This window comes from Grampus griseus, assembly GCF_964374135.1.
Source record: "Grampus griseus genome assembly, chromosome: 7".
Classification (NCBI taxonomy): domain Eukaryota; kingdom Metazoa; phylum Chordata; class Mammalia; order Artiodactyla; family Delphinidae; genus Grampus; species Grampus griseus.
This window is the reverse complement of record NC_139001.1, coordinates 8,030,585-8,043,496: the sequence shown is the minus strand read 5'-3', so window position 1 is coordinate 8,043,496 and position 12,912 is coordinate 8,030,585. Positions and strand designations below refer to the sequence as shown.

At 40.8% G+C, this 12,912-nt stretch overlaps 1 protein-coding gene across 1 annotated transcript in view; it reads right to left on the bottom strand.

Moving 5' to 3' along the window:
* Positions 1 to 12,779, bottom strand: part of PDE6D (phosphodiesterase 6D) — a 51,977-nt gene extending 39,198 nt beyond the window's left edge. Inside the window, exon 1 of the mRNA XM_082658326.1 lies at positions 12,555 to 12,779. Coding sequence (XP_082514452.1) covers positions 12,555 to 12,604 — 50 coding nt within the window. The 5' untranslated portion in view covers positions 12,605 to 12,779. The remainder of the gene's footprint in view (positions 1 to 12,554) is intronic.
* Between the last annotated feature and the right edge of the window lie 133 nt (positions 12,780 to 12,912).

Below are 12,912 nucleotides of genomic sequence, written 5' to 3'. Positions count from 1 at the left end.
AAGGCACTGAGCTGATCTCCCTGTGCTATGAGGCTGCTTCCCACTAGCTATCTATTTTACATTTGGTAGTGCATATATGTGACAAGTATTTAAAAATTTTAATAGCAATTTAGCAGAGTAATTTGAATGTTGATTCTAATAATAAAATTTTTGACTTTTATTTTCTATGTTATTTTTCTAATAATTCATTTTAGTTATTTTATAAAAATATCAGTCTGTAAAGGATTAGAAGTAAAAACCTAGTTTGCTACCAGTAATAGTTTAAGAAGCTTTAAATTTCTGTTCTAGAGGACAGAAAGACCTCTGCTCTTGCTTGACATGGGCACGGTTAATCCTATGTGACTGTCCAAAAAAAAAAAAAAAAATCCTTCCATCCTCAGACACACACATTTCTGAGGAACATATAAGTTCAGGCTTTGTAAATAGGTTTGGGAATACTGATTTTTAAAAAAGGTTGTAAGTTAATAATAGGTTAAAAGAACAATGGAGAAGGGTGAGATAGGAAGGTAGGTCAAGTAGAAAGGACAATTTAATAAAGAACAGGAAATCAACAGGCAACCAGGAGGGTAGCAGGTATAATGAACTGCTATAAGTCTGGAGTGAAGAAGTTAAGAGGGTAACTCAAGCCTTACTGGAGGGAGGAAGACACCAAGTCTAGTCTCTGCCATCCTTTGCATTCTCCAGTCACCTCCTACCCTAGCTCCTAGGCACAGCCTATCCTCCAGCCATCCCTAACTGCTCTACTTCCCAAAGACAATATCTTCTTTTGCTTGAGTATTTAGCAGACCGCTGCTCCGCTCCCACCAGAATGGGCATCCCACCCTCCAGTACTCTCCTTAAGAACCCAGTGCTATTGTCAACCTCTCTGATTACGTTCCCTGGTACACCCTGAGGCAAAGTTTTGGTTCCTCCTCAGTGCACCTGTACACTTGTTTATACTCGCGTCACAGTACTTATCAGAACGTACCATGCATATAAGTCTGCAAGTCAAATTCCATTGGCACTATATTATTTATCCTTCTCTTCTCAGTGCTCAGCACGTAATTGCCTCTCAAATATGTGTTGAACCACACTGAGCATCAGAGAGCGAGTCAGAGGGGTTGATTAGAATTCTCATTCAGGCTGAGCAACCAGAAATCAAGGCTCACTGAAGAGTGTCTAGAAGCCAAACAAGGAGAGCTGCTCATTCAGGGTTCAGCAGGCTATGGAAAGGCCAGACTAGAGATGGAGCTCAGCGAAAACCAACAAACCAAAAAACCCCCATTCTCCTTAAGGAGAACAGTTAAGTCAGGAAGTTAAATTGCAGGTAAAAACACATTCGAGTTTAAAAGCCCATTCTGAAGTTGTATTCACGACTTGGCAGAGTACCTGTAAATTATACATGGGCATGTGGCTCATTACCTGTAGTCTGAGGAGTTTCAAGGTGGCTAGAATTTTCAGGCAGAATGGCTGACTAAGCACAAATGACATATGCTAATGTCTACTATGGCAGACCTGAGTAATAGGAGGCAAAGCTCCAATACCAAGGTCACAGGCATGAAGAAAAACTTCCCCCTCTCATTCCTCTGGGGTGGAAGCAGCTGCAATGACCAGCAGTAAACAAAGGGAGTTTCTGTTTAGTGGTATCCCGAACATTTTCATCACAGGAATGCCTTCCTTGGCTCTGCTTACCTAGTTTTTGGTTGTGTTTTTTTCTTTTTGTTCTTGTTCTCTGTCCTTTAACACTCTGCCTTTATGATCTCTCCCCTCTCAAACTCTCTCTTCTTTGTTCACTCTCTGAACTCACTTCCTTCTCCTACTCCCACTTTCATTAATTCTTAAATATCAAAGCCCTCCTCTTAGGCTCCTCCTGCACTAGCATTGGTTATACAGATCATCTTATTTTTTGGTACATTTTAAGAACCAGTTCTAATTGATCGGCAGTTAAACATCTTTCTTTGACCAATAAGTTCCCAGTGATTTTTCCCTGTGGTACTTTTCCTATTTATGGGGACAAGGTGAGAAAATATAAACGGATCCCTGAGAAACCTGGTTTCAGTATCCTTGAAACATAATATGCAGCACTGTAATCAGTGGTGATATGCCTGTGAAATGATACTCTGGCCCTGGCAGAGGTACTATGCTTGGAAAGCATACAATCAAAATTCAAACTGGTCTGGGAACCAGTGGAGGCAAGAAAGTTAGTAATGAGAAAAAGATCGCTATTTGAAACATAACACAGTCCTCTCACTAGCAAAGTCAAACAGTGAAACAAACCTTTCTTTTTCTAGTAGGTCTATTATTCTACTGATATATGTGCAGTTATGTGCCTGAAACTGCTCAGAAACAAACTAGAATAGACATAACCAAAGAGATTCATAGAGACTCCCTTTGCATTTTTATTTGCTTCCCAGAACTACCTGATCGAAGGAGAGATAACAGAAGGCACTTTCCTGAGGTGCATTCCCAAAAGGGTCAGCAACTGTTTCTTATACATTATTCAGAAGAATGGGGATATTACCTTAAATCCTATCGAAATCCACATTTGGAGATCCTGAATTTTACCTAGCTTTAAAAATGCTACAGTACTGAGAAATCAACTTCCTCAAATTACAACCATCTTTTAAAAAAAAAAAAGCAAAGCCAAAGATGATTTTGGCTTTCAAATGGGACATACGTGTCATGTAGGGGGCTTTTTTTTTTTTTTTTTTTTTGCGGTACGCGGGCCTCTCACTGTTGTGGCCTCTCCCGTTGTGGAGCACAGGCTCCGGACATGCAGGTCCAGCGGCCATGGCTCACGGGCCCAGCCGCTCTGCGGCATGTGGGATCCTCCCGGACCGGGGCACAAACCCGTGTCCCCCGCATCAACAGGCGGATTCTCAACCACTGTGCCACCAGGGAAGCCCTAGGGGGCTTATTTTGCTATCACTCCAACAGCCATAATTACTTCCCAGAATTGTGAAAAAGGCTTCAGATGTCTAATCTGGAGTAAAAAAAAGGATCACTAAGACTCTGGCTTTATCAACACCCCGAAACCTGAAACCTACAAATTTGCAAAATAGAAAGCAACCCTGAACTTCAAAACAAAGATAACTAAATAATTTTAACAATGTTATAGTAAGCATAATACATCTATAGAGCTATAGTTTTTAAAGTTAGTTGGCATATATTATTCCACTCAAATTTCATAACACCTCTGTAAGGCAGACAGAGCAAGCATCTTTGTTTTACAGGTGTTAAGCAACTTGCACAAAGCTGGATAAGCTTAAATAAGTGACTTCCATCCTTTAGTAAAATCTCTCTACCTACTCCCCTAATATCTGCTTTCTCAAGTCACCAGATTTCTTGGAAGAGTAATCTATTCTTGCTGAATTTATTTCCTCATCTAGTATCCATTTTTTAATCCTGGCAAATGATAGTTAATTTGTTTCCCCAAATAGCTACTATTCTCAAAATCTGCTATTCTCAAAAAGATCACCAGTGACCTACAAGGTATTATGGGACTTTCAGTAGTCTCAAATATTCAATGAGTGAATGAAATTTCCAGCAATTTCAAGGACTTGTTTTTGATCCTCATTCTTCCTCATTCTTGACCCCAACTCCCCTCTGAAATCCTCTCTTCCCTCATTTTTCATGCCATCACCTTCCTTTCTCTCTTACTCCCCAGTATCTTTATTTTTACTTATGTATGTATGTATGTATGTATTTATGTTTGGCTGTGTTGGGTCTTCGTTGCTGCGCGCCGGCTTTCTCTAGTTGTGGTGAGCGGGGGCTACTCTTCGTTGCGGTGCACGGGCTTCTCACTGCGGTAGCTTCTCTTGTTGCGGAGCGTGGGCTCTAGGCATGCAGGCTTCAGTAGTTGTGGCACATGGGCTCAGTAGTTGTGGCTCGCGGGCTCTAGAGCACAGGCTCAGTAGTTGTGGTGCACGGGCTTAGTTGCTCCGCAGCATGTGGGATCTTCCTGGACCAGGGATCGAACCCGTGTCCCCTGCGTTGGCAGGGGATTCTTAACCACTGCGCCACCAGGGAAGTCCTCCCCAGTATCTTTAAAATTAAACTGCTCAACAGCTACTCATTATCCAAGATGCGATTCAAATGATAATTCTGAAGTCTTCCAGAACACCTTCAGCAGCGGGTCCCACATTACTTCTGAGGTTCCACAGTACTTTATACTACTAGGCACTTATCACACTATATTTTGATTGTTATCATCTCTGTCTCTGTCTCTCCCTCCCTCCCTCATAAAAGTTCTTAGGATATAGAAACTGGCTTATCATTTCGTATCTCTTGGGTTTAGCAAATTACCTGGCACTTATAGACCCTGTTAACACATGTCTGAATGAACCACCAGATAAGTGGCAGCAGTAAGGCCTCTGCCTTTATCCTTCTCACAGAAGGTGGCTCAAAAGCAAAGGCTTTTAAATCTCTTACTTCTTATTCCATGAAAGTAAGTGATCAGGCTTGATTCTCACATTTAGTCCCTTAAAAATTTTTTTTCTTTTCCCTGCAGTGATCTATGAACCACCCTTTCCAAGTAGAACAGTCAGACAGGTAGCGGTGCCACACATGGTATAATAGTTATGACTCCTACAATTTGCCCATCCACTCTCTACCATGTGAGGACACAGGGAGAAGGTGGACATCTGTAAGCCAGGAATCAAATCAGTCAGTACCTTGATTTTGGACTTCCTAGCCTCCAGAACTGTTGAGAAATAAATGTCTGTTGTATTTTGGTATTTTGTTGTGGCAGCCCTAGCAGAAAAATACATGCTGCTTCAATAGTTTCTGGAAAATGTCTTTTTTTCAGCTAACGCTAATTGTTAGAAAATTCTTCCTTATCCCAAGCTAAATCCTGCCCTCTGTATCTGAGAGGTGAGGAAAAACAAAGAAGAATACAGGGGATGTGATCACTATGGAAGAGAATAATTTTCAAGTGAAAAATAAATCTGTGACTTAAACACTGAGGAAAAATTTTAAACTCAAAATCGATAATACGGTAACAACAATAAATTCTCCAGAGAGGAATCACGGTATACTATAGAAAACAGTAGTTTGTAGAAAGACAAACCAAGGTTTAAATTAAGGTTCTGACTTTATCTGAGTGACAACCTTGTCAATCCTTATTACCCCCATTTATAAAGTATGGATAATAATGTGTAGAGTTGTAATAATGTAATAATATGTGAAAGTACTTTGAAAAACTGAAAAAGACTACAAGAATGTCAAATATTATTAGGCTATCCCCTTTCTTCTTGTGGCTATATTTAAAGTGTTATTTATATTAGAGCTATTTATGTTTAGTTCTCTAGACTTTATCCAAATTCAGAGGCAAAAATTGCTCTCCCTAACTTTGAAATCAGTGGATCCGCAATGCACTAAACAAAATACATCATTAATACTGAGTAGTATTAATCTAAAAAGAGTTGTCTGAAAAACAAAAAGGAAACAATATCATGTTTTAATTATATCAAATCACACAAAAAAATGTTTTGCCTATTTTAGGTGTAGTACATACCTTAATAGAAATATTGCTGAAAAGAGTCCTTGTTAACTAAGAAAGGTTGTCACCAAATCAAAGAATTGCAGTGTTGAAAGGATTTGAGTCCTTCTGGAGTTTATCTACTCTAATGCCTTATCTGATGCATACATAATTTCCTTCTGCAATACTCCTGATGGACAGGCATCCATCTGGTGCTTAAAATATTTTCTGAAACAACTTTTTCCTTCAGGTAACTCTAATTATTAAAACTGGGCTAAACTCTGTCCCCTGTAACTTCTAACCTTGTATCCTCTGAGAGCCACACAGAACACATTTACTTTTTCTTCTTTAGAACAGATTTTTTTTTTTTTTTGGCTGCATTGGGTCTTCACTGCTGCGCGCGGGCTTTCTCTAGTTGAGGCGAGTGGGGGCTACTCTTTGTTGCGGTGAGCAGGCTTCTCATTGCGGTGTCTTCTCTTGTTGCAGAGCACAAGCTTCAGTAGTTGTAGTGCACAGGCTTAGTTGCTCCGTGACATGTGGGATCTTCCTGGACCAGGGCTCTAACCCGTGTCCCCTGCATTGGCAAGCGGATTCTTGACCGCTGTGCCACCAGGGAAGCCCCTAGTACAGTTTTTTAAACTTTAGAACACTCATATCCTTTGCCCAACTCATCTTCAGGTTAATCCTCCTCAGTTCTCCAGTTATTGTACTGACATGTTTCAAGTGCCTCTCCTCTGGACCAGTTCCACTTTGCTGTACCCCTCCCCGCCCACAGCAGCCTAAGCAAATTCCTCTATAAACAGCGTGCTTATTTAGTCCAATCCACTGAGATCTTTATGGATATTGGACTATAAGAAAATATATTTGCTTTTCCTCTCAGCTTCAAAATTATCAGCAGATCAAAAGCAAAAGAAGAATGTTGCTCCTAAAATCTTGATAATTTGAGTTTTATATTAGAAACTGTCAAACTGACTGTCTGGAACAGTCAGATTACTAGAAAGATGGCCTTGCCTTTACAATATCTTCCTATGATGCTAAAGCTCAGGAATAGGGACAGGTCCATACTTTAAGAAGTCAAGGCCTCCTCTAACATGGGGATTTGTGGATGCAGAGTGCTGACAAGTGAAGCCTGTGAGGCAAAAGTGAGGTCAAGCCTAATAAGAATCTAGCGCTGGCAAACCTCAGCCCTATTGACAGTCCTTTATCAAATATAGTGATGATACAACCAGAATTTTCCATGAGAGTCTTACCATATTCTGTTTCATTTTTCCAGAGGTTAATATTTCACTAGAAACACAATCCTGGAAAGAAATTTAGAAGGTCTGAAGAAGACTATAAGTATCTAATTATATTCCAAATTCCTCCCCCAAATGCAAAAGCAGCAATTCCTGTTTAAAAATCCTAAATAACAAAATCAATAGGACGTTATAGTCATTTAATCCATTTAGGATAACGATAACAACTTCTCGGAGCCCATGCAGGAGGATTCTGGAGAACAAACTACTGATCACAATCTACATGAAGTCTATTACTAGACAATCTGTGATCAACACAATCTGTGTATTTACTGGCTGTATGGGTGGTATGTTTTGGTTGCTTTCCCAAAATTTGGGTTGATAAGATAAAAACTATATTTTAGGAATTATAAACCCCAGACTCATTTTTAACACTTGGCCAAGGCACCTCTCAGGCAATACTGACATTCAAGAAAAGTTCAACAGTCTACTACTCTTAACAAGGAAATCTAAGTGAATAGAAGATGTAAAGCCAACTATTTTTGACTGGAGGTAGTTAAAGATCAAGGTGCTGTGAGAAAGAGAATGTGGGAGATCCAGGAGCAAACTATGGAGAGGAAATGCAAGAACACAAGTGAAAGGTGCTTTCAGAAACCTTCTGAGCCAAACTGGTTCTTTTTTTGCTCACCTGCCATAAATTGGAATGTGATTAGTTGCTAGAAAACAAGTTAAACACTAGGTACACAACAATGCTTCTCAATTGATTAATTTCTTCAGAGGCAAAACAGATATTACAGTTGCTCAGTTAGAAAGCGAATAATAGCATGAAGTCATTGGTTATACCTCAGAAAAATAAGTGGTTTTACAGAAATATTAACGCTATTATTATCGTTAATAATATTAAGTATTAATTAAAAAATAATACAGCAGTTAACATTTATTACTGTATGCGAGGCACTATACTAAGCATTTTATATGCAGTCTCATTTAACGCTCATATCAACCCTCTAAAGAAATGAAATGGATAGTGAGGTTCAGAGTTTGAGTGCTCCGCCTCGGGTCACAGTGGTGGGGTAATAAAGTCTGAACCTAGAGTCTACTGATGACAGCTCTCTGCTTTACTGCACTTACACGTAAACTTTTGATAGATATCAATTACTTTCCATAAAGGTCTCTCTCTCTCTCTCTCTCTCTCTCTCTCTCTCTCACACACACACACACACACACACACACACACACACTCACACACACAAACACACACACACACACAGAGCAAATGAAGCATCCCTTTTCCGCAATAGTTGCCAACACTGAATATTATCAGTCTTTTAAATTTTTGTCAGTTAATTGGGAAAAAAGGGATAGTCTGTTGTTTTAATAGGGTTGAACATCTCTGAATTTATTCATTGGTCATTTGCACCTTTCTTCTGTGAACTATTTGTTCATATCCTTTGCCCATTTTGAGTTAAATATTTATCTTATTGATTTGCAGGCAGTCAATTATATTCTGGATATTATATTAATATCTGGAGTATAAGTAAAGAAAGAAATGGAGACAATTAGCTAATCTTTAAAAAAATTAAATCTGCTTCATACCTTATACCCAAGCAAATTCCAGATGGATCAAAAATAATGAAATCATAAAAGCATAATCCTTTCTTATGGCAATGTGTCAGTTTCTTGGTATTAATTTAACAAAATTATGGATTTATGTTGAGGAAAAAGTAATTTGAACAGGCTGAACAGGGCATTTCAGCCTATACTAGAAAACTAGTATAAGACTTTCAGTGACAAATCTATGTCACTGAAAGCAACTGAAAGCAACTATATTCGAAAATTATGAACGTGGTAAATTTATTAAGTTTAAAAGTTTCAAAATAATACTTATGATTCCATTTTAATAAAAGGAAACACATTAAACATTAGGTACATCAGAAGGCTATATTGAAATATTAACAAAGGTCATTTCTAGGTAGCTGGAGTTTGTAAAAGAAAAATTCAATACTATTTTAAAAAATGCATTGCTTTTGAAGATATCCCTTCTAAACAGACACAAAGATGGTTAGACTTCTGGAAATAAGGGTTTGTGACTCATTCATTTTTATGTCCTTTAAGCGCACAGTGCCTGTTCAGAAGTCTCCCGAAAGACCTCTGTTGAATGAATGAAATGGGGAACACAGGATTTACAAACAAAATCTCCATATCAGCTACTTAAAATACTCAAATTCAAAACTTTGCAGGAGAATCATATTTGTTCCTCAAGTAATATTTCATTCACAACTTTAGTTTATAACTACAAAATGTTATGTTTTTAACAAACAAGAAATAAATGTAAGACTCTTAATGTGTATGAGCTAAAAGCAGTGGGGTGGAGATGATGTGGAAAAGAAATCTTGGGAATTCCCTGGCGGTCCAGTGGTTAGGGCTCCGAGCTTCCACTGCAGGGGGCACAGGTTTGATCCCTGGTCAGGGAACTGAGATCCCACAAGCCCGTGTGGCCAAAAGAAAAAAAAAATTTTTTTTTAATATTTTATTTTTGAAAAGACTTATTACAAATACAAAAGTTTATGTTGAATTCTCTCAGACACAAAGACTATCCCTGATTTATGAAGTATGTTATTCATACTTACTGAGTATCTATTATGGGCATATGGGCAAGCTTCTATTTGTATAAAAAGGGCATGAATATTTACAAGGAACTTATAATATGACTTCAAACACATAACTCTGTTCATGACATATCAATCCTATTGTAAACTGTACTAAATCATACTATAAAACTATAATAATTGAACTAATGCGTACAGGAAAGGAATGGGAAGAGATAAACAGACCGATGAAACAGAAATATTCCAAAAATAAACCCATGTCTTATGAAGACTGAGTATTTGACACCAAAGATAGCTTTCAAAACAGAGGGGAAAGGATGGCCTAACTACTTAGGAAACAGTAGTGGGCAACTGGCTATCCAAATAGCAAAGGAAGTTAGATTTCTACCACATACCATCTGTGTAAATACATTTCAGATGGATTAAAGAGCTAAACATTACAAAGAGAAAGAAACATAGGCTATTTAATTAACCTGAAGATAAGGAAGGTCTTCTTAAACGAGACACAAAATTCAGAAGCCACATGAATAATATTGATGAATTTGAAGTGATAATTTAAAATTTCTGTTCAACAAAAAACAGACAAGCAATACATTGAGAGAAAAGATGTGCAACGTACAATACAGGCAAAGGATTGATACTACAAGAAAGAACACCTACAAAGCAGTAAGAAAAATAAACAATTCAATATCAACAAGCAATTCACGAAGAAAAAGAAATGGCCAAACAGAAGATTCCGTGACTTCTCTACTAACAACAACGACAACCATAATAGCTAATACATAATGCTTACTAGGCATCGGGAGCTTGGCTACGTGCTTTCAATATCAACTCATTTAATCCTCCCAACAACCCTAGGAGATAAGGTATTATTTTTATCCCTTTTTACAGTGGAGGAAATTGTGGCAGCAGTTAAAGAAGCTGCTCAGGGACACACAACCAGGAGTGCAGGGCTAGAATTCCAATGCTGAGAGTGTAGCTCTACAGGCCAGTATAGCACCGAACCACTGTCCTATATGACCTCTCCAGGGATCTAGGCATCAGGGAAATACAAATTAAAACAAGATGTCATCTGTTGTTCAAACTGACAAAAATAAAAAAGCCCAACATAGTCAATGTGGCAAATGAGGATTATCAACATTGTTGGCAGAAGAATAAAATGGCGATTTCTTTTTGTAGTAAAAACTCTTCAGAAACAGATGCTGTGAAAGTTCAGAAAAACAATTTATGCAATAAAAGGTGGACAATAGTCAGGTAGTTTCTTACTAAAATGTTAATTTTATTTTCTCCTGAAGGTAGTAACAAATCCTAGAACTCCTTTCCTTTTCTCTCTTAATTCTCAGATGCCAATAAAGGCCACCAGAGGATGAGCATTCCTTTGCTCCCATGCTAACTGTTTTTTGGTGGCTGCTTCCCTTGTGATTTAATCAGCCCAGGTCAAATTTTCCCTGAAAACCTGCTTCTTGATGCACTAAACAACACAGATTCTGCTTTCTATTCTTTTCCATATTTGTCCCTTAGCCTCTTTCTCAAGAGCCAAAGTTTCTCTTGAACAAGGTTCAAGAGACAAGACTGAAGGTGAGAAGCTCAAACTTTCCCTTTTTGGGGTGTTCAAAAGCCATTAAAAAGACTCTTACTTTCAGCAACAATGTTAACTCCAGACAAAAACATGGCTTGTGAAATCTCTCAATTCTCCAGTCTCCAGTTTACTGTTTACAGCATAAACGTTAAGTAATAATATAAATTACTTAAGGGAAAAATAAAATCCATGTCATAGCTTTTCTAATACTTCAGCCATGCCTATCTACTTATAGGCACTATTATGAAGAGAAACACGGGAAGGTACATGGAGCTATAAAAGAGGCTGTTACTAAACATCACTGCATAAAAGTACTGAAAGTTCATCATGAATGGCAGTATGTAAAGGCCTTTTTTAAGGGCCTTCCCTTAAAAAAAAAAAGCACAGCAGGTCAGCTTCCACTTGAAAAGTTTCATTTGTACATCCAAAACTTCCTGTAACTTTTTTGCTGTTGTGTTCTAAAACTTACTACCAACTTGGTTTCTGATTATGACAAAGCAATTAAAATTTGCAGGGGTGAAATGGACACTGTGGAAACACACTGGCAGCTCAGAGAACGGTGCTTGACGAAACCTCCAGGAGAGGAACCCTACATCGTCACTGAGAGACGAATTTAAGAGTGTTCCATATTGTAGCCATAGGATGTAAGAAGAGATTAAGGTCAGCAGGAAAATGTAAGACTGGAATGAACGAGATTGGGTTTTTTTATCTGCATCATATGGTCACAGATTAACATTCCATTAAAACACAAAGCTTCACTACGGAAGGGGAGAAGGTTGCACCCGCGGCACCACCACAGGCCTGAGGCAATGATTTCGATATGCTGCTAAATGCTACCGTGTCCCCAACGTCATCAAATAATTGCTGGACAGCTCCACCATGTCTACGCGTTAACCACACAAAATCGAGGGAGCAGACACCTTTGCCAGGAGTCCCAGTGCAAAACCATAACTCCTCAAGGCTTCGCACGCGCAAATTTAGGGTTCTCATTCCGCTGGAAAGAAAACTGAGGATCTGAGGGAGAAGCAGCGACCGTCCAGTGCCTCCAAGGGCCAAGACAGAGTTAAGATGAGGTCCACCTCGGACTTCTCACTCCCCACCTTCCTCCGCTCCAACCCTGGAAAAAGCCACAAGTGAGCAAGAGAAGTTGTGGAAACAAGACCGGGGTGGGGGGTGGGGTAGGAGGGGAGAACCCGAGAGAGTTCAACACCAGCGCCTGCATTTGTCCCACACAAGGTCACTCGCTCCAAGTCACTTTTCCCTGCTGCCCTGGTGGGCTTCCCGCCAAAGAGGCAGCTAGGCTTCGAGGCCAGCCCACCGCGCCCCCTCGGCCCTCCCCTGCGGGCCGCAGCCCCTTCCCGGCCTCTCTTCTCGGACCCAAGCGCGCCTCTCGACACCTGTCTCCGACGCCCGGCCCCTCTCTCAGCCCAATTCCGCGGCTCCTCCGCCTCTACCCACGGGGCCCCCATCAACCTCCCCTCCCTCCCTCCGGACGCCCCTTTCCCCGCCTCCCGCGCCCGGTCCCGCCGGCGGCCTGGGACGGCGTTCCTTTTTTCCCTTCCCGCCGCCCTCTCCTCGGGTGCCCACCTGGCGCGGCCCGCCCCCGGCCGGTCTCCTCAGTGAGCGGCCGCCTCCCAAGTCCTCCCGGCCCAGCCCCGCTCCCGGGAGGATACAGTTTGAAGCCCCTCAGGATCTCCCTGGCCCGCTCGTCCTTGGTTGACATGATGCGGCGGCCGCCGCCTGCGGCTCTCCCACGCTGGCCCGGCGGAGCCTCCGTAGACTGTGCCCTGGAGCCGAGGACTGAGCCGCAGCCCGGCCTGCAGACCTCGGGCGAGCAGCGACAGCGTCCAGACCCGGACCGACCTCTTTTCCCTCAGCTCCCGCTCCTGATCCCTTCTCCTTCCCTCTAGCCTCGGAGCGCCCGCTCTGAAGCCAATGGAAAGCCTGCCTCGGCGATTGGCATCTTGATCAACCAATAGAAACATTCAGCGGCTTCGCAGGGGGACGGAGAGCGTCAATGGGAAGGGCCCT